The sequence below is a fragment of the Biomphalaria glabrata genome, chromosome 5, assembly GCF_947242115.1.
Source record: "Biomphalaria glabrata chromosome 5, xgBioGlab47.1, whole genome shotgun sequence".
NCBI lineage: Eukaryota > Metazoa > Mollusca > Gastropoda > Planorbidae > Biomphalaria > Biomphalaria glabrata.
This window is the reverse complement of record NC_074715.1, coordinates 28419780-28440115: the sequence shown is the minus strand read 5'-3', so window position 1 is coordinate 28440115 and position 20336 is coordinate 28419780. Positions and strand designations below refer to the sequence as shown.

The following is a 20336-nucleotide window of genomic DNA, read 5'->3' as shown; positions in this document are numbered from 1 at the left end:
TGGCTGTTTTCAACCAATAAAACTGAAGCACAGGGAAAACTATTGAATTGTGTTATATATTACATTTGTTAATGCAGTTGTTTTGAATAAAGAAAGGATAATGTTTCCTTGTTAATGCAGAACATTATTGGATTTAGACCTACTATCTATGCAAACAGATTGAGCATCTGTAGGCCTAATCAGCAGACGCTGTGGCACTTTCACCCTTCTTTCTACCTCTAGTGTGCTAGCCATCTGTATTGGAGGTGACCAAAACCCTGTTGGCCTTTGAGAGATGATTGTCTATTTCTCTGAACATCGTTGGACACTGCGCTGCCAAGTGGTCAACAGCATTAAGGAGATGACCATTCACATCGATTTAATGAGCTGGGATAATTCCGATTGGGGACTCTAAAAGCATGATCTCTTTCATGGACGTCAAGTTGAAGCTCCTGTTCGATGTGTGCTAGAAGGGCACAATCGTCCGCATAGAGCAGCTAAGTAGAAATCATCTCTTTTAAGTTTAATATTTGTACGGGAGCGCGATTGCCGTGTGTTAAATATGCTATTATCGGAGCGGAACCTGGTGTATATAATATTGCCCTCAAGTAGCTATAAAAATAAACTTTAGTGCAACGCTTTAAAAAGAAACAAGAATTCTTTTCTTACCATAGTACCGTTTTATCAACTGATTTCTAATACTATTAGCCAAAAATTTACAGTTTTAACTCTCGTGCGTGCTTGTGTGTATGTTATTTGATATTACGAAAAAAAAATGAGCTTCGTAATTTTACTTCCGGGTCAGAATGACTACTTTGCGTCACACATCACAACCGATAAGTATCAATCATATAGATCTAGGCTTATGAAAAGATCTAGGCTAGCTACTGCGGCGATTTATATGATGCAAAGTACTTTCCGAATTTCAGTGGATTCACATTTTTAATAAAGGGAATTATAATCATTCGTCTGAGACTCATCTCCCATCTTTCTAAAGTCATGCTTAAAAACAATGCTGTTGCAGGTAATGCCAATGCGCACATTCAGACATTCCTATGTTTCGCTAGATCTAGCGCAAATACTATGAAATAGATCTAATCTAGATCGTATGGTAAAAAATATCTCTTATTTTGTAGTTGCCCCGAGCTAACGATTTAAAATCAGTGAGGTGGAAAGAGCCTTTGGCGAATCGGGAGGGGGGAATATTATTGTGGAGCAATTAATAAATGTGTACAAATAATCAGCTAATAATTGAAATAATAGATTTATATGCCACTTGTTGATATTTATTGGTACATGATTGTTTTCACTCTTCCACCCCCCTCTCCCCAACTTTTTTTCTCATTCTTTACCGTGGACACAAATATTGTGGTAATATTATCAATTAACAATTGCCAATCAGGCAGAGGCGGTGGATTCAATCTACCATCATACTTATCTTCCTTGGGGGGGGGGGGGGGGGTCGCATCTTTGTTGAGAAATAAAACTAATTGTGTAAAAAAAAATAATCATCGAAATGTGTTGGTGAAAGTAGGCAGCCTTGTATCCGTCCAACTGTAGTGTCAAACCAGTCTCCAATTTTTAATACAGAAAAATTAATATTCCTTGTTGGTATCAAACAAAATAATAAATTACCAGTAATTAAATGACTAATTGATTAGTTGTTTTTTTCTTGATTTATTATGTTTTAAGTACAATGAATAATTTTGTCAAGTTTCAACTTTGACCCAAGAGGGTTTGGAAGAACTACATCGTGTTGATCATTTTCACAAACTTTTGACCCTTTCCCCTTGCCCCTCCATGACATTTCGCTCGCCCCAGAAAGTTGAGATTATGGTAGGGCTAGGATTTTGTACATTTGAGTCCTGGTGGTTTTAAGAATGTAATAAAAGAGAATAATTTTCCGTTTTTTTCTCTGCTTATATATTTACAATATATTTGGAATTCAAATGTACGTAATGGTTGTTCATTAAAGCTAGTCCGTTGTTTAGTCTTTTTTTTAAAAGTGTTTTTGTATTATAGACTCCTTCTCCAGCCAACAAGGAGGTCAGGAGGAGCGCTTTAAGTGTAAGCCAGGTGTTTTCTTTGCGTTCGGAGATTTAAAAATTCATTCTCTCTGCGTCTACAACGCAATTTATTTTTTGGCACAGAAATAACTGAACACAACGTATAGGCTCATTTACGACATGTTATTGCAGACCTGCTCGAGTCAAATAAAATAACATACATAAAAATACAGTCTCAACTTATATATTAGGTAAAAGATTAACATAATAAATAATTAGACTCAGTTATAAACACAACAACGAAGTATCAATTCAAAGTGAACCCAAGTTGAAGAAATGTAGACTTACCATAGTATAAGAACATTAAAAAAGTATGGAACATTTGAAATAACGTAAACGTGAAAGTAATTCTCTTAAAACGAAAGTACCTGGATGACCGATCCTAGCTCGGTTAAATAATTTCCTAAGTCATTTTGGGAATATTTTTGTAATTACGAAAATGATCGATCATATAAATACTACTAATCTGAAGAGTTACATTTAGTGTTCTGTTAGTTCTAAATGTAATTATACATGGCGATTAAATATAAAGTCTCTTAAGTCCTTCTATAGTCTAGACAAACCACAGCTCACATCCGTCTTATAGTTTTACAATCCATTTTTTGTGTATAACTATTGTAGGTCTACTATTACTGGCTTAGAAGAAAGTCTTTGCAGTGTAACTTCTTAGATGGTTGCGTTCAAACATTTAATTATGGAATTAGTATACATTCATTATGTCTTTAGTACGAAACATCAAGTGACGCAAATCTCTACGTTATAGGGTAAAACAGGCACTTGTGACAAAGTAAAATGGCGCATTTTTTCTTAATAGACTTAAATCATTGCATTAGTTTTCTAAAGAAACGTTTCCATGGGACACCTCTGTTACGCCAAACAATATGCTCGTTACCCATACGGGATACGTGCCCTGCCCAGCCTGACTGTTGGACTATAAGAAGTTCATACCATCCATCCATCCCAGTGGTGCTACAGCCCGTGGAGGGATATGGCCTGCTTATACACATCCCTCCATTCAGATCTCAACTGGGCCTTCCATCTCCAAGCCCTAACCCCAAGCTTTTTACCGAGGTGTATAGTTAAATAAAAAGAGGCTGCAGCGTACGCAAACTCGTTGGCCACTGGCTAGATATCATGTTCAGTGTGAGCACGTAAGGCGTAGAGAAGCTTTGTTAGGACCATTTCCTTTGTTTTGGTACGGGACAGTAGACACAAAGCACGAACTTATGGTAATAATTCAACAGCAAAAAAAATAATAATAAGGCTTGTCTTCGATTCCTAAGATTAATGAGGATTGCAGTATTTCCCGTGGCTACGCAGCCCCTGCTGTGACCTACAAATTTTGCCACATCCAGGGCAAGCATAACCATTGTCAAACAGTGGTCGATTAAGATTTTATTTTCGCGTCTGCCTCTGTTCTCGGCAGCAGATTTTCTTTGGTCTCAAATGTGTATCCGGGGCTTTGAATAGAGGTAATTCTTTAAGTCCGTCAGTTACGCTGGACAGAGCGGTATCCTGTATGGAAGACGAATCTCAGACGAACGCATGCCAAAGGCAGTCTTTTTTTGGTGAGCTAAAAAAGTATACGACGTAATACCGAAACGCTTAAAAGACCAGTTTAGGCGCCAACTTGCTTTAACTGAAATAGAACAGCTGAAGGTCACCAGCAAAATAAACAACAAAGTACAAGGTATCTACACCGCTCTAGGCAATTCAAGTGTTATCAATTTATAAAGCCTTCAAAACACAATAACTAATCGTACATTGGCACATTTAATTTCATTACTTCTCTTTCATAGTTCTATAATAAATCAATCTACAGTAAGATGGTGTGCAAATGTTTAATTAGGTCTATTGATCCTTGAGAACTCGTTCTTGTTTGCAAAGAAATATTTTAGTGTACTGCGGTAAGCCTAGTGACGTAGGCAGCGTTTTTCCCGTTCACGTCACGGAAAATTTTCATTCATAAAACATTCTAGCCAAAATTAATTTTTCGATAATGAGGCATTTTCAAACCGATATAACGGTCGACCTCGAGTTTTCCCGATGTGGCCAATGAGTTGAGAATTTTTTTCTCACTATTATGCACATACCGTGAACTTTTAAAGAAAATCGTTAGAGCCGTTTTCGAAATAAAATTTATATATATATAAATATATATACATACATACATACATACAAGAATTGCTCGCTTAAGAGTATAGGATTAATAATTATATAGATAAAACAGTCATAGTTACATTGGTTTCATAGTTTCAAGTTTTCATTATTACAAAGCTTCTATCAACTCTGTATGGTAAAAAGTTTGTACACGTTATGTCTCCCAAACCCAAAGAAAGAAAATAGTTATATTATGTAATCAAGGTAAATACAAGGTAGATAGTGACAAAGCTGAGAACACAACAACGAAGGAACCACTTGAATAGATAGTGACAAAGCTGAGACCCCCCCCCCTTTCCTAAAAATATATCCCGGCTACCCCCATGTTCACTTTCACCTATTTCTTGGTCTGCTGGACCGTTAGGGCACCACACAGGATCTATCAACCTTCTTTCTCCATTCTTCTCTGTTATTTGCATTTGACAGAATTTCATTCTGACATTCTTTCTGAAAATATTGAAACCTGCCCTTTTACTTGCCTGGGTGGATCACATCGGGGAACGATTTTGAGTTTGTGTTTCCACACAAATTGCCTTTGTAACCTTGTTGTTATCGCCTTACTGCTCTAATTGACTGTATTAAATAACACATAGTAATAGGCCTAATCTGTACTAAATAACACATAGTAATAGGCCTAATCTGTACTAAATAACACATAGTAATAGGCCTAATCTGTACTAAATAACACATATAGTAATAGGCCTAATCTGTACTAAATAACACATAGTAATAGGCCTAATCTGTACTAAATAACACATAGTAATAGGCCTAATCTGTACTAAATAACACATAGTAATAGGCCTAATCTGTACTAAATAACACATAGTAATAGGCCTAATCTGTACTAAATAACACATAGTAATAGGCCTAATCTGTACTAAATAACACATAGTAATAGGCCTAATATGTACTAAATAACACATAGTAACAGGCCTAATCTGTACTAAATAACACATAGTAATAGGCCTAATCTGTACTAAATAACACATAGTAATAGGCCTAATCTGTACTAAATAACACATAGTAACAGGCCTAATCTGTATTGACATCTGCTGCAGCGCTTCAGAAACCAAAGCGCTACAAAACGTCACGGACCAATACTTTGTCCATTTCTGCCATCTTCAGGATCGCTATTTCGTCAGTCAATGCTCACAGGTAAGAAACTTAGAACTACATCAGTATTAAAAGAGATTAAAACAAAGTTTCATTTTGTAGTTCTTGTTACACAGTAGCTTTTGTGTGCAGATAACATCGCTTGAGAAACTACAAGGAAACGTTTTAGGTAAGGTTATGTGAGGTGTGAACAAAGTTCTTACAGACCTTGCTGTCTATGAAGCGAAACATACTGTCGTAGTAGTGACATTTTATTTGGGTCACTGGAATAATTATAGTAATGCTAGTCTTCGAGTCCCAAGTTTTTAGGAGGAGTTCAGTATTTCACGTGGTTTCGCAATCCTAGTACATATAGCGCCACATCCGGTGGTCAGTTAAGGTTCTCGCTTTGGGTTAGGGTGTGTCCTCATTTGGTCTCAAATATGTATCCCGCGTCCTTTGTAAGAAATCTCCAGCCTCTCGTTCGGAAACCGCCTGCTCTCTTCTGTGTGTAAGATTTAACTCAATGGTTCCCAAACTTTTTTGTCTCGTAGACCCCTTGCCATGATTTCTGGTTTTCGGTAGACCCCCTGCTTAACTTATACCGGTACTGCATTTTTGCAAAACCACAAACGCTATTTTTTAAAGTAATTTCTAACTGTAGTGAGTCGAAGAGTAAATAAGTAATTTCAAGCTACTTAGTTAGGTAGAGAGATATAACTTTTTAATTGATACAATTCATATTTATACCAATTAAAATAACAATTGATTTTATTGATATGTATTACTGGAACAACCAAACACACTGTATATGTGTGTTGGTGTTGCTTTTTGCAGGTCCATCATCCGTTGTTACAGATATTATATTTCATATATAGGAATTTGTTGTTCTATAATAGACAATAAATATTAATTAATTCATTGGCCTTAAAATCACTGTAAAAGTTTTCCTAAAGAGCAGTTTCTTGTGTATTTCTTCATCTTTCACGTCTGGCTCAAATATCGTGTCAGCGGAACTGTTTTCTCAAACAAAAGAGACACAAGACACCGATAGCAAAGACAAACAGACACAAACATTCTTTTGTTCCCCTGGCAATCAAATCATTAAATAAGAACAATCTGGTATAAACTTTGTCACATGTAAATTATGAGTGAGTCTGGTGTGAATGTACACTTTGGTTTCTTATAGTTATAATGTTTTTTGTTTGGTGTAATGCACAAATTGTAAGACAAATTTCCATATGGACAATAAAGATTATTATTATTATTATTATTATTAAACAGGAGAAGGGTCGAAGTAACTGGCGTCTAAACGAGCTTTGGGCAGGAGGGACTCATTAGCCTAAGCTTGCAACCCACATAGCAGGGGGAAAACTGAATTTAAACCTCTGCTGCCTTGCAGATATACCCAAACATGGGAACTGTTTCATGGGTCAACAAATAAGGAGCCGATGACCCTTTGGCAGTATGCAGCCCACAGCGCTACATCTTGTCAGAGCCTGCAAAGCCGCTGATCCCAAAATGTGTATATGCTGTTTGCAAAGAATTATATAAGAAGCTTTTGTTACAACTCATACCACCGATGTGCGTATTGTATTGTTGCTTAAAGAAATTTGTTTAATAAAATCAGATGTACGTTTGTGTAAAACAGTTTTTAAAACTACGTTAACAGCTGGTAAAATCAATGTTTATCTATAGTGTTTTCCGTATTTGACTATAAGTAAAGAGATCTTTTAAGACGCTCACAAACCACCATCTTCTCCATATGATATTGAAGAGAGATTTAGTGAGTATATTCTGAACTTTATCTTTGAGTTCGAAAGTTTTTCAAATCTTTATCTTTTCAGCAGGGTGGCATCGACTCAAATGGTCCTCCAGCATAATTAGTTTCATATCTTAATAAAAAGCACTAGACAACCGCTTGTTTGACAAGGAAGAAATGAATCCCAATTTTAAATAACCAACGCTGTATAATCTACATTTCTTTTTGCTACGTGTAGAAAAAATTAAGCTATTTAAATAAGTATTGAAATTAAATATAACAATTTTTCGTTTGAATAGCAGGATAAATAATTAAAGGATCAACTAATAAGGTACAAATCATATATTATATGAAATAATTACATCGATGAGATGTGAAAATTTAAGTCACAAACTGCTTAAAAGAAATCCATTTCTGTAGACCTCCATGGACATCTCATAGACCCCCAATTTTTTTTCCTTTCATAGACCCCTTGGAACTCTTCATAGACCCCTGGGGGTCTATATAGACCACTTTGGGAATCACTGATTTAACTCATCAATTTTATTTGAAGATTACGCGTATACATTTAACTTAGTTGGCATGTGTTTTAGCAAACAATGTTTTACTGGCATTTTAGAGGCCTTGAGCTTCGATGTTACAAGTTCAGTCCGCGAGTTCATGACGTCAATAAAACAAAGACAAGCGTGCAACTGTATGATTACGAAGCTAAAGTCTGGAAGGAGACTTTCGAATCAATGGGGCGCCTTAAAGAGCTGCACTTGAAAGAGGCAACACCTTTTACGACTTTAAACAAAGCTCCTTACCATTGCTCAGCTTTGTCTAGAGACTATAAGGTTCGTGAAACATTTTGCTTTTGTCAAAGCTTATAACAACTGTCTGGGTGGATTCTTTGACACATTTTTCTCCTATTTTCCATTCTCGGATCTAGTTGAAATTTTGCACAATTATTCATTGTCGATGACAACACATGAATCAATTGAAATATTAAACAATTAATTAGTTTAAATTCATTAATTTTGTTTTATATAGAAAAAGGGGAGATAAACCGTGTACTATGTCTCAATATAAGCTGTTTTTTTAAAGTGTTTTTTTTTATATTTTGTATTATTTTATAGATGTAGATCTAATATAAATATAATGTTGTGGCATTTTTTAAATTGCTTTTATTTTTTCAAATGCTTAAATATGTGTTTATAGGTGCATCAGTAGTTAGAGCTTCCGAAAGTGAACATAAAATAGTATGTATCTATCACATATTTGTAAGTTACCACTCACTGACATATAACTGTTACTCTGATTCTGATCACGAGATCTCTCAAACTATCGCACGTATCCGCATCTAATTTGGTACACAGGCTCTCTTTACCTCCTAGATTCTCACTACGAACGGCTACTGACAGAATCGCAACCTTGGGATCGCTATTCGCGAAAAAGCTTTATTTTCGATAATTCCCCCCCCCCCTCCAAAAAGGCCGCATTCTACATATAAAGCATAAAAAAAAACACACAATATAGATCTAAAGCTTATGAACAAATCAACGGGCGTAGCCGGTGCGTACTGCTTGTATTGTATTGTACTTATAAACATAAAAAAAATAAAGTTACAATTAAAAAAAAAAAACTTCCTTAATACATCTTTTAGAGCTTCTTCTTCTTCTTCTTCGTTCTCATTGTTATGTTGGAGTGTTCAGATGAGTAGACCAATACATGAGATGAACTGCGCAGTGGTTTCCAAATCAGGGAGCTCTCCATATAGTTTCTTTTCTATTGGGGTGATTTGGGGCCAATGTCTTATACGGGCCTCTTGGTATAGAGAGCAGTTTTGGAGGACGTGGTCTGCATTCTCTGTTGATACTCCACATGGGCAGATTTCACTGGTTCCAATTTTGAGCTTCCGGTACATGTGTTGTCGCATTCTGTTATGTCCGGTCCTGAGTCGAAAGATTAGACGTTGGTCTTGTCGGGATAGCTTATATATAGTAAGCGTCATCTTTCTTGTGATTTGGATGAGAGCTCGTCCATTTCTCATTTATTTTGTTTACAATTAATTTCTTCATTTCTTCTGGATAGAGTGCAGAGTTTATTAGTGAGTTAGTTCTCCCAATCTTGGCGAGTGTCTCAGCCTTCTCTTTCCTTCTAGTTCTATGTGAGCTGGTATCCATTGAATTACAGTTTTTTTGCTGTTGTTGTTGAGCTTTGTAAGTGCTGTTCTGAGGTTTTTAATATATGAGTAATCATAGTTTTGCAAGCTTTGGAGGGTTGTTTTTGCATCGGTTAGAAAGACAATCTGACTGGGAACTTGGATGATTTGCTAGCATGGTAGCAGCTAGTGCTAGTGCTTCCCTTTCTGCTCTGTGACTGTCAGAGAGCTCTCCAGTTGCAATGGGTTTTTCTAGTTTTCCTCCATCTGGCCATTCGATAAGTATTCCAGCTCCTCCATTTGTGGTGGCTTTATGGCTTTAGAGCGATTAGTTCTCTCTAAATAACTTGAATGTTAGATTTAAAAAAGGAACATCTTTTACCACGCCTCCATTCCCCTCCCCCCAAGCGAGAAAAAAATACTGGTATAAATCTAGGCCTACTACAATTTATAATAATTTCACGATAGACCTTTAGGTCTAGACTTTGAGTACTGTGTGCAAAATGTTCCTGAATATTTATTTATTTAAGTCTCACATAATATAATACCTGCAGGCGGAAATGAAGTTGTGATTTGAATAGAGGTATTGTAAAAAATACAAGATTGAAAAGGTTGTTCGCGTTTATGAATAAATTATATTACACACTAAAAATTTATTTTTTTTTTGACTGATCCGAAGAAGCCGCCTACGAGTTGAAGTGTTGTGCATCACCGAATCCTTGTAAAACAATTTTTGTAACTTTTCCTGCTACAGTTTTCTTTTATTAAATGAACATAAAACTTTGTTTGAAATGCTCTGATTTTTAGGTTGCTTACGGTAAAATGAGTCAGGTTGAAGGAGCATCAGTGAAAGGCACTTTTAAACCAAAGAAAGAAGTCAAAGTCTCGTACTGCAACTGTAAGTGGTTATCACAATTATTATTGAAACAACTACGACTTGTAACTGTAAGTCAAGTCAAGTGCGTTTCTTTTTCAATCGATCATTGTAATGTCTAGCTTTCCAGCCTCAATGAGGTGTCCCGATGGAAAAGTAGCATTTGGCGAGGATAAAAGAAAGCTCAATAAGTTTGTCATTAACTTTCACGCAATTGATGAATTAATTTTTTTTACACTGGAAATTGAATTAAAATATCCAAAATGAATTGTTAAGTATGTGGGAATCGTGGTTGAGAGACTAAGCACGCTTGAACTTGGCTTGGCTATGAAGGGGGTTCGACACCCGACTCGAGCAGAGTTGTGTTTACTGAGCGCCTAAAGGCAGCACGGAAAACCTTCTCCCAGATACCCCTACCCCACATGTCCACAAATGAGATTGGACCAAAGCGCTCTAAGCATGCTATAAGAATGAAAGTAGCACTATATAAAAGTTGTAATTTATTTATATAGAGACAGTGCCGAATTTTTTAGAAGGCCCCTAACATTTTTAAAAGCTTGAATAAAGATTCACTTATGAAGGAAATACTTAGGCCTATATCTAAAAGCATGCTATAGTTTAGAAGAAAGAAATACAGTTCTTGTAAATTTAATCTCACTTTCCTTGGAAAACTCTGATTCCTCCTATATAAAACGACCCAGGACAGCACTTATAAAGCAACAGCAAAAAAAAAAAATAATTCTATGAGCGTAGTCTATGGGGGTTTTGAGTTAAAACACCCTTCAATATAAAAAAAAAAGCAAATTACACTCTAAAATTCTTTGAGCGTAGCCAAGCCAATGGGTGGTTTTGAGTTTAAACCCCCTCCCCCAAATGGCTTTTTAAAAGTTTAAAACCCCTCCAGATGGTTTTAAAACCCCTCCAGATGGTTTAAAATCCCCCTACAGAGAGTTTTGAGGGTGAAAACCTCTCTCTTCAATGTTATTCTAAAGTAATCTAAAGCAAACTACAGTCATCATCGTAGCTAAATGGTGTTTGGAATTTAAAAAAAAACAAAAAAACTCCAGAGATTTTTTAGTTTAAAACCCCCCAACAGATGATTTTGACGATAAAATTTTCCTTTTCGATATAAAATCTAAAGCAAACTACAGTCACCTATTTCCAAGAGCGTAGTCAAGAGAGGTTAGACATTTCTACCAGTGATTGGGCTCCATTAATAAAGTGCAGTGAATAGTCATCTACCGAAATTGAAAAACACTAAATGTGGCTCAACAAAGATGGCTAAGACAGATTTTAGGAGTCAGTTATAGCGATCGGGTCTAAATCAAGGAAATCCTATGCCAAACTGGGAGTCGACCCCTTAGTAAGGTTGTGAAAGAGCGTCGCATGAGGTTTGCGGGACATGTTCTCCGACAAAATGAATTACGCATAATAATAATCCTAGTACAACTTGGCGCCACTTTTTCATGGAGGTCCTTAGAGCAGGTGGGAAGAGGCTTCATTGCCAGTGACAGATTTTTGTGAAAACAGCTTGCTGCTAAATACGCCGAACGGCGCTGGAGGGTCTAAGTCTGTAAGAATAGCAGATTAGGTTTTTGAAATAAAACTTTTTAATATCAAAATAATGCACTGTAGATTCCTCAGAATATGCATTTTGTTGGCTTTCAATGCCAGAAATAGTGCTTGGCGGCGGGGCTCCTTCCGAAAGAATAATAATAATAATAATAATTTATTATCCGTAAGGAAATTTTTCTTACAATTTGTGCATTACACCAAACAAAAAACATTATAACTATAAGAAACCAAAGTGTACATTCAAACCAGACTCACTCATAATTTACATGTGACAAAGTTTATACCAGATTGTTCTTATTTAATGATTTGATTGCCAGGGGAACAAAAGAGTGTTTGTGTCTGTTTGTCTTTGCTATCGGTGTCTTGTATCTCTTTTGTGATGGTAAAATCACAAAATCCTGACACAAAGGGTGATTCTCTATTTCGAGGATCTTGTTAGCTTTTTTTTATAGATGTTTGTCTCAAACAACTGCCCAAATGGGGTTTGTTTTTTGCCAATGATTTTGCCAGCAGCATTTAGGATTCTATAAAGTTTATTTTTATTTTTAATGCTCAGATTGTCATACCAGGCAGTGATATTGAAACTTAAAATATTGCAGATGTGAGCGTGATAAAACATAGCCAAAGCCTTTTCGCTAACATTAAACGAGGACAGTTTTCTCAGTAATCGTAATCTTTGCTGCCCTTTTTTGCTGATATAATCAGTATTTGCAGTAAAATTTAGTTTATTGTCTAGGATAGTACCCAGGTATTTAAAGGTTTGCAATCTCCAGCTACAGAAACAATATCATTCTCCTTCTTGTCCCTACGAAAATCGATTTTCATTTCTTTGGGTTTTTTTACATTTAATAATTAAAAATTATCTTTACAGTATTTTTCAATGTGTTCTATTTCTTTGAAATACTCATTTACGTCTGAGCTCTCTGAGAGCAGGGCAAGAAGAGCCGCATCATCAGCGAATTTTGTGAAGGAGCAACAAGAACTATCGGATTGAAAATCATTGGTGTACAAAATGAACCACAATGGCGATGTCACACCCCCCTGGGGCGCCCCTGTGTTAACTATGCGTTCATTTGAAATAACATTGTTTACCCTAACCCTCTGAGATCTCTGGGTCAAAAATTCATTAGCCAATAGTATTATGTATGGACTAATCTGCAACGCGTTCATCTTTTCAATGAGTAAATGAAGTTGTATAGTGTTAAAAGCTGATGAGAAATCAATAAAGAACAATCTTACATAAGTGTTCGGTAAGTCCAGATGTTTGTAGGCATAGTTTAAAATATTTAGGATGGCATCGTCTACACCTTTACCCTTTTGGTAAGCAAATTGTAAAGGGTCTAACTTATTACAAAGATCATTCAGAAGAAACATTTTAACCAATTTTTCTAAACATTTAGACACAATGCAATAAAGGGTCAGAATGTAATAAAAATCAATACAGTACATACACACATACATTTTTTTTCGCGGGGGGGGGGGGAGAGAAAAAAAATCTCCCCCAACCCTCCCTCCCCCAGAAAAAAAATCCTGGCTACGCCCATGATACCAGCACATATAGAACTAGACTCTAGAAGGAAATGAGAAGGCTGAAACACTCGCCAAGAGTGGGAGAACAAACTCACAATTAAAACATTGCACTCTATCCAGAAGAAATGAAGAAACTAATAGTGAATAAAATAAATGAGAAATGGACAAGCTCTCATCCGAATCACAAGAAAGATGATGCCTATTATAAGCTATCCTGACAAGATCAACGTCTAATCTTTCGACTCAGGACCTGACTCAACAGAATGAGACAACATATGTACCGGAAGCTCAAAATTGGAACAAGTGAAATCTGCCCATGTGGAGTGTTACCAAAGAATGCTGACCATGTCCTCTAAAACTGCTCTCTTTACCAAGAGGCCCAAACAAGATACTGGCACCAAAACACCCAATAGAAAGAAAACTATATGGAGAGCTCCCTGATTTGGAAACCAAATCATATATTGGTCTAGTCATCTGAACACTCCAACACAAAAATGAGAACGAGGAAGAAGAAGAAAATGTACTCTTGTTTTATAAATAACGTTTTATGTAAGGCCTCATTGCAATAAACATAATTTACGATATTTCCTTTCATATTTTCAAAGTGAATATAACATTTAGCTCAGTACTGATTCGTCAGTTGCATTCATCACTTATTTCTTTAGAGCTTAGTGAAAAATCTATTCTGGTTAAATAAATTATCTTATGAATAGGGTTTGGGCTTAAGTGAATTTATATCTATCCCATAGTTTGTAGAAAACAAATTAAACAATGGCTCTTTGTCAAAACGAGTAAAGTTAAGCCCCCCAAAAATCTTTCTATTATTTTCACTTGGAAAAAGTTTCGCTACAAAGTTTTAACTTGCGCATTTAAAATTCTAATTAAAATGAGGTTTAAGTTAACAAAATACAATCAATCTGTTTGCATACTTTCAGGTATATTCTCTTCCCATCTACCAAAATATAATGAACCAACTTCCTTCACGTAAGTTGATGAATGGAAATCTGAACGAAACTTTTGCAAAATAGTCAAATTACTCACCGACGTATGTATTAAATATTGATACAAAGCTGTGTGACACAACTGTGTGACAGTACTCTGTGACAAAACAGTGTGACAGTACTGCACAGAGGAGAAAAGTTTTTGTTTTTCAAACAGGAAACAATTATTCTTTTAGTGAGATACTTATTTGTTTCTTGAAAATTATAGAATAATTTGAAGCACGATGTTAAATATTTTAGCTCTGTTCCAAGACGATTGATAAAACAAGAAAATCGAGTGCTAAAACCTTACCTGCCCAAGTCCAGCGTGATGGTTAAATACAATAGAAATATGTACGATACTGAATCTATCTGTGAGTGGCTGCAACGGTAGGTCATTTCACTTTGTATCAGAGCTAGGCTTTTGTTCCTGCACGACATATCCCCTCCAACGGACAAGACGAGGTAATGACATTGTCCAGCCCAGTGCTCCTGCATGGCACATCCCCTCCAACGGACAAGACGAGGTAATGACATTGTCCAGCCCAGTGCTCCTGCATGGCACATCCCCTCCAACGGACGAGACGAGGTAATGACATTGTCCAGCCCAGTGTTCCTGCATGGCACATCCCCTCCAACGGACGAGACGAGGTAATGACATTGTCCAGCCCAGTGCTCCTGCATGGCACATCCCCTCCAACGGACAAGACGAGGTAATGACATTGTCCAGCCCAGTGCTCCTGCATGGCACATCCCCTCCAACGGACGAGACGAGGTAATGACATTGTCCAGCCCAGTGCTCCTGCATGGCACATCCCCTCCAACGGACAAGACGAGGTAATGACATTGTCCAGCCCAGTGCTCCTGCATGGCACATCCCCCCCCAACGGACAAGACGAGGTAATGACATTGTCCAGCCCAGTGCTCCTGCATGGCACATCCCCCCCCAACGGACAAGACGAGGTAATGACATTGTCCAGCCCAGTGCTCCTGCATGGCACATCCCCTCCAACGGACAAGACGAGGTAATGACATTGTCCAGCCCAGTGCTCCTGCATGGCACATCCCCTCCAACGGACGAGACGAGGTAATGACATTGTCCAGCCCAGTGCTCCTGCATGGCACATCCCCTCCAACGGACAAGACGAGGTAATGACATTGTCCAGCCCAGTGCTCCTGCATGGCACATCCCCTCCAACGGACAAGACGAGGTAATGACATTGTCCAGCCCAGTGCTCCTGCATGGCACATCCCCCCCCCCCAACGGACAAGACGAGGTAATGACATTGTCCAGCCCAGTGCTCCTGCATGGCACATCCCCTCCAACGGACAAGACGAGGTAATGACATTGTCCAGCCCAGTGCTCCTGCATGGCACATCCCCCCCAACGGACGAGACGAGGTAATGACATTGTCCTGCTCACTGATGTCCAACACTAGGGGACACTAGTCACGGGCTAAAATTCTTTGGGTTCAATGGATCAGAACCTCTGCCACTTCGTTAAGCACTTTAGGAAGAAGTCTACTTGGGCCGGAGGCCCGCGGGTCGTATTCTAGACTTCACTGATTTTTAATGTGTCCCAATTAGACCTTCTTGTTTATTGTATTTCAGACACAAGGGGCTTTGTCTTCTTCAGGTCTTCAATAGGGCCCATAACTTAAGTTGTTTGACATGAAAGATCTTTCGAAGACCTCGTAGATAGGCTGTGGCCACAGTTTGTGGTTCTAGAGTCAGTACCTACAATGCATTTGACAGTTATCAAATTAACCTGCGCTTTTTTTTGAAGAAAATAGTTGACCTACCCTCCCCACAACCTCCATATGTTAGTTTTCATGAATGATTCATTGATCCTCGACTACTATTATAGTAATTTTCAAATGTGTAAAAAAAAAGCTTCGTTTCTATTCTCTCCTTGTTCCAATGTCAATAGTTCAAAACGTCCATGTTTAGAAACCCTAGTACACTGAACATCAGTTGTCTCCCCCTTTTGCGATCAACTGGGGGCAAATGATGTAAGCTTATCGGTTTCATTGGCCGACAGCTAACATTGGTGTCATGGGGCCAGCGACCAACTGCCTTTACTTTCCTAAGAGCTTTCCAAAATATGTCTGTTACCCTTTAGGGTTGGTTGAACTGAGAGAGTCCTAAACTTCCAAACACCATTTTTCAACAGTAGTCAAACTCAAGATCCACCCCCACCCCCCCTTTTTTCTGAATCCAAGCGGTTTGTCCCCCCCCCCCGCGACACTAATGAATAACGTGACTAAGTAGACCTACGATTTCTTCAGCTGACCCTTGCTCTATTTGGAATTGTTTTCAATTTATACAACTTATTTTTAAAAACTTGAGTTTGGAAATGAAGATGTCATTGTGAATATGTTCAAGAAATTATGGTCCAGTCTGTTTGAGATGTTCTTTGCTTTTTCTGTTTTCGGACCTTTTAAAAAAAAACTGATTTCAGGTTTGGTCTCTTAGTCTTTACAATCAGGAAAGGGGAGAATACTTTGATAGTTACTTTTGAAACAATGACAGCGGCTTACGAGTAAGTCATGTTGAAATTCACTGAACTATATTATTTTAATAAATATTATATGAAATATTGAACCCATCGAAAAAAAAAAGAATATGTTATACGATTGTATATATATATTTATATTTAGAGAGAGAGAGAGAGAGAGAGAGAATTTGAACAATTATTGAGAAAAAATTTTTTTAAATGTCGCATCAAATAATCGGTCAGATCTTTGACCTTACAATCGATAACATGGTCTGATCTTTACGATTTCATTCGATAAATGCAGCAAATCTCCAAGTCATCAAGTGATTGCTGAAACAATACTGGGACTTATGATTTAAGTTTATTATCAATGACGTCATAACTTTTTGTGTTCTCTTACTTCTTAAGATACCTAGTATCGTTCATTAGTATGGCCTAAGTAAGCTGTTGGTAAACAATCTATGGACATTTGAGATTTTGAATGAATAGTTCCTGGTAGAAATTGTGGACTATTTTTACAAATCTTATGTCAACTCACTTCGTCTGTCTGTCTGTTTGGTAAAAAGTTTGTACACGTTATTTCTCATACACCCAATCTCGGATTAGGCTGACATTTTGCATAATTATTTCTTCTACATGACAACACTAGAATCAATATAAAAAATTAACCAATTAGTTTATGAACTATTAGTAATTAATTATTTTATTTCGCATCTTGAACAAGGGAAAGAAATCGTACTTGACAGATGTGGGGGTATTTGCTGAATTAGTCCTTTTGAGGAATCTTGAAAAATGCATTTAAAAGCGATCATGTAAACATTCACTAGGATTCCCCTTAAATGACAGATCCGAAGCAATTGATATAATTACACATAATATAAGCCTAAGCTTTTTTGTTTTTTTAAAGTATTTTTTTATGTTTTCGTGTTAATTTGCTTATACATATATATCAAAGTATTCTGTTTAAATATTTTATTCTAATTATGGTCTTTAGTGGATTAACGACGTTTAAATTGTTTTTGTAGGAATGACGTTATATTTGTACACCTCCTAGTCTTCGGATGTATTGTAGGAATGACGTTATATCTGTACACTTCCTAGTATTAAACAGTAATGTTGGCGTCTTAAAGATGGCTAATGCCTTCAAAGTCTTTGAAAGCATTTAAATAATTATTTTTCTACAATGTGTCTACAATAATACATTTGCATCCGTTCTCCAGTGCTGTTAACAAACCTATGCCGTTTTCTCGTATTGTTATTACGTGGCTGGAACCCAGAATGTATAATTATGGACATTACTGTGCTTTTAAGGTAGGCTGGAATGTGTGCCCATACAAATAAGGAACGTCAAAGAGTAGGCTAATCTCAGGCAGGGCCGGTCTTACAAATTTCGGGGCCCAATGTTATGGATGCTTGCGATTGCCCTCTTCTAAATTTTGTTTACAATAACAACTATTAATATTAATATTAGATCATTATGTCGACATTTATTATACATGCATAAAAGCAACTCAAATGCTCAAATTCAAATGCGCCAGTGGGTTAATTAAAGTTACGTCAATCGTACGATATACTAAATACGTTAACCCTTGAAGTCCTACATCTTAAAAAGCCTGAAACATGAGCCATTATAGTGATATGCTAAATATAAATTGCGGGGCCCCTAACAGGCGCGGAGCCGTATTTGGAGCTATCGGTAAAATCGGCATAAGGCCGGCCCTGAGACGAGCACAATGCTTATTAATCTTGATAATGATTTTGTATGCTATGTAGCAATGTTAAATAACTTACAATGTTCTCTCTCTCCATGAAACACACACACGTCATATCTAGGTGAAAAGATGTACTACACACGTATAGATCGCTTACAAAAATGATCAGGCTGTTTCTTTGCAGCTTGAAATGATACTTGCACTGAACTTATATCAACTCAATCCGTCTGTCTGGTCAAAATCTTTTACGCGTTATTTTCCCCACTTTCCATTCTCGGATTAAGCTAAAACTTTGTAAATGACATCTCATGAATCAATAAGAAAAGTAACCAGTTAGTTAATAAATAAGTCGTAATTAATTAATTCATGTTTTTAAATGGAAATTGTGCTAACCTATCGAGAGATAAGCCTTGCAGTAATGAGAGATAAGCCTTGTAGTAATGAGAGAAAAGCTCTACGGTAATATGACAGCGATTGAACATTCGGTCGTCTCCGGTATGCAAATGGGACTCCTGTCAACATGCGAGGTAGCAGTCGCGTAAATGTCGCAAGATTATGAGAGCAATTGAGTACAGTTATGATTGATTCAAAATAATTGATACAATTTCACTCAGTAATAATTAGCGTAGCTATAGCTTTTATGAAAGTAGCTTTCATGCTTATAGCATGCTCAGTGGACCAGTGTGGGGGGGGGGGGTCCGAGTCGGGTGTCGAACCTCGAGCCCCCTTCATAGGTAGCTAAGTTTAAGCTTAGCCTCTCAACCACGCTTCCCAATATAAGCGAGGTTTTTGAAAAAAGGTTGTTGTTTTTTTAACTATTGAACTCTTTCTGTTCTAGCTCTACACCGTAACGACAGACAACACCTGGAACAAACTGATCAATCAAATAGTCAAAAAGGAGAAGAGTATCCTAAAGGCTAGCCACCCAGGCTCGAGGAAAACATTGAAATTTGATACTTAAACTGATGACTGTCATGGATACCATGACTTTTCCGATGAAATCATAGACAAACCCTTCATGTTTTCACTTGTTTTTTTAAGTTGATGAGTTATTTATTTATTTTTTTGTTTTTGTTTTACATTCTTCATAGTTTGCTCTGCTTCTAGTGCTAAACAGATTCAACCACTTGTCCCTTGACTTTCGACGTAGTGCGTATAACTAACTCCCTCACGGGCAGCATATGTTCTTAGCAGGATATCAAGAGAGAGAGGCCGGTCCATTCTTTTAGTTTATCCAGCCAGCTTTTGTTAGAACGACCCTTTCTTCGTCCACTTTGAAGAATGACTTTTGATAACGAGTCATGTCTTACAATAAGACCAAACCAGCTCAGCTTTCGTCTCTTAACAGTATTAAGAAGTTCTTCCTTTTTCCCAGCCAGAATGTTGACCCTTTTATCTGTTATCTGATAGCCAGCACTTTTCTTGTCATTGCCTGCACCAAAAAGAGTTCAATCCTCTGATCCTGACGGTCTCCGGAATGCTTAGAGAAATGGACGCCAACAAATCACAGACCTAAACCTAGATATTCGTAAGACATGAACACGCCCACGAAGTGAAGTGAAAGCCGAGATTGTTGTAATTTTTATGGGTCAAAACAAAAGGACTATTTCCTGGAGTCAACGAAATGTGCAACTTAATGAACTGGACAACATCCTTAAAAGCTGCGACATATCTATTCGACATTTTTAAGTTAATTTTTGTTCAGTGGTTGTCTGTTTTGAAGACTAACTTGAGGTTACACTCGGGAATGACTGGTCGTGCACTCGATATACACAGAATGAGATCAATAACTAATTAATTAATTTTTTAATCAAATGAATATTTACAATGAAAGATGAATATGGACAGTAGACATTAGTTTCTTTAAGCGAAACTATCAATCATTTACCATTAGTTTCTTGAAGCAAAACTATCAATCATTTACATCTCCAGAGGTGATAGAAAGCATGAATATATAAACATTGCC

The 20336-nt window shown here is 37.1% G+C and overlaps 1 protein-coding gene across 2 annotated transcripts; it reads left to right on the top strand.

Annotated features, from left to right (window-relative positions):
* The first annotated feature begins 81 nt into the window (after positions 1-81).
* LOC106050213 (uncharacterized) lies at positions 82-19384 on the top strand. Of its 2 annotated transcripts, XM_056029315.1 has the most exons (9): positions 82-1003; positions 5264-5360; positions 7679-7895; positions 10010-10100; positions 14117-14165; positions 14423-14551; positions 16623-16703; positions 17879-17969; positions 19209-19384. In XM_056029315.1, exons 1-9 carry the CDS (start codon positions 979-981, stop codon positions 19329-19331), a joined length of 903 nt encoding a protein of 300 aa, XP_055885290.1. In that variant the 5' UTR covers positions 82-978; the 3' UTR covers positions 19332-19384. The 2 variants fall into 2 exon arrangements, with proteins under 2 accessions (XP_055885290.1, XP_055885291.1); XM_056029316.1 differs by lacking the exon at positions 14423-14551.
* The last annotated feature ends 952 nt before the right edge of the window (positions 19385-20336 follow it).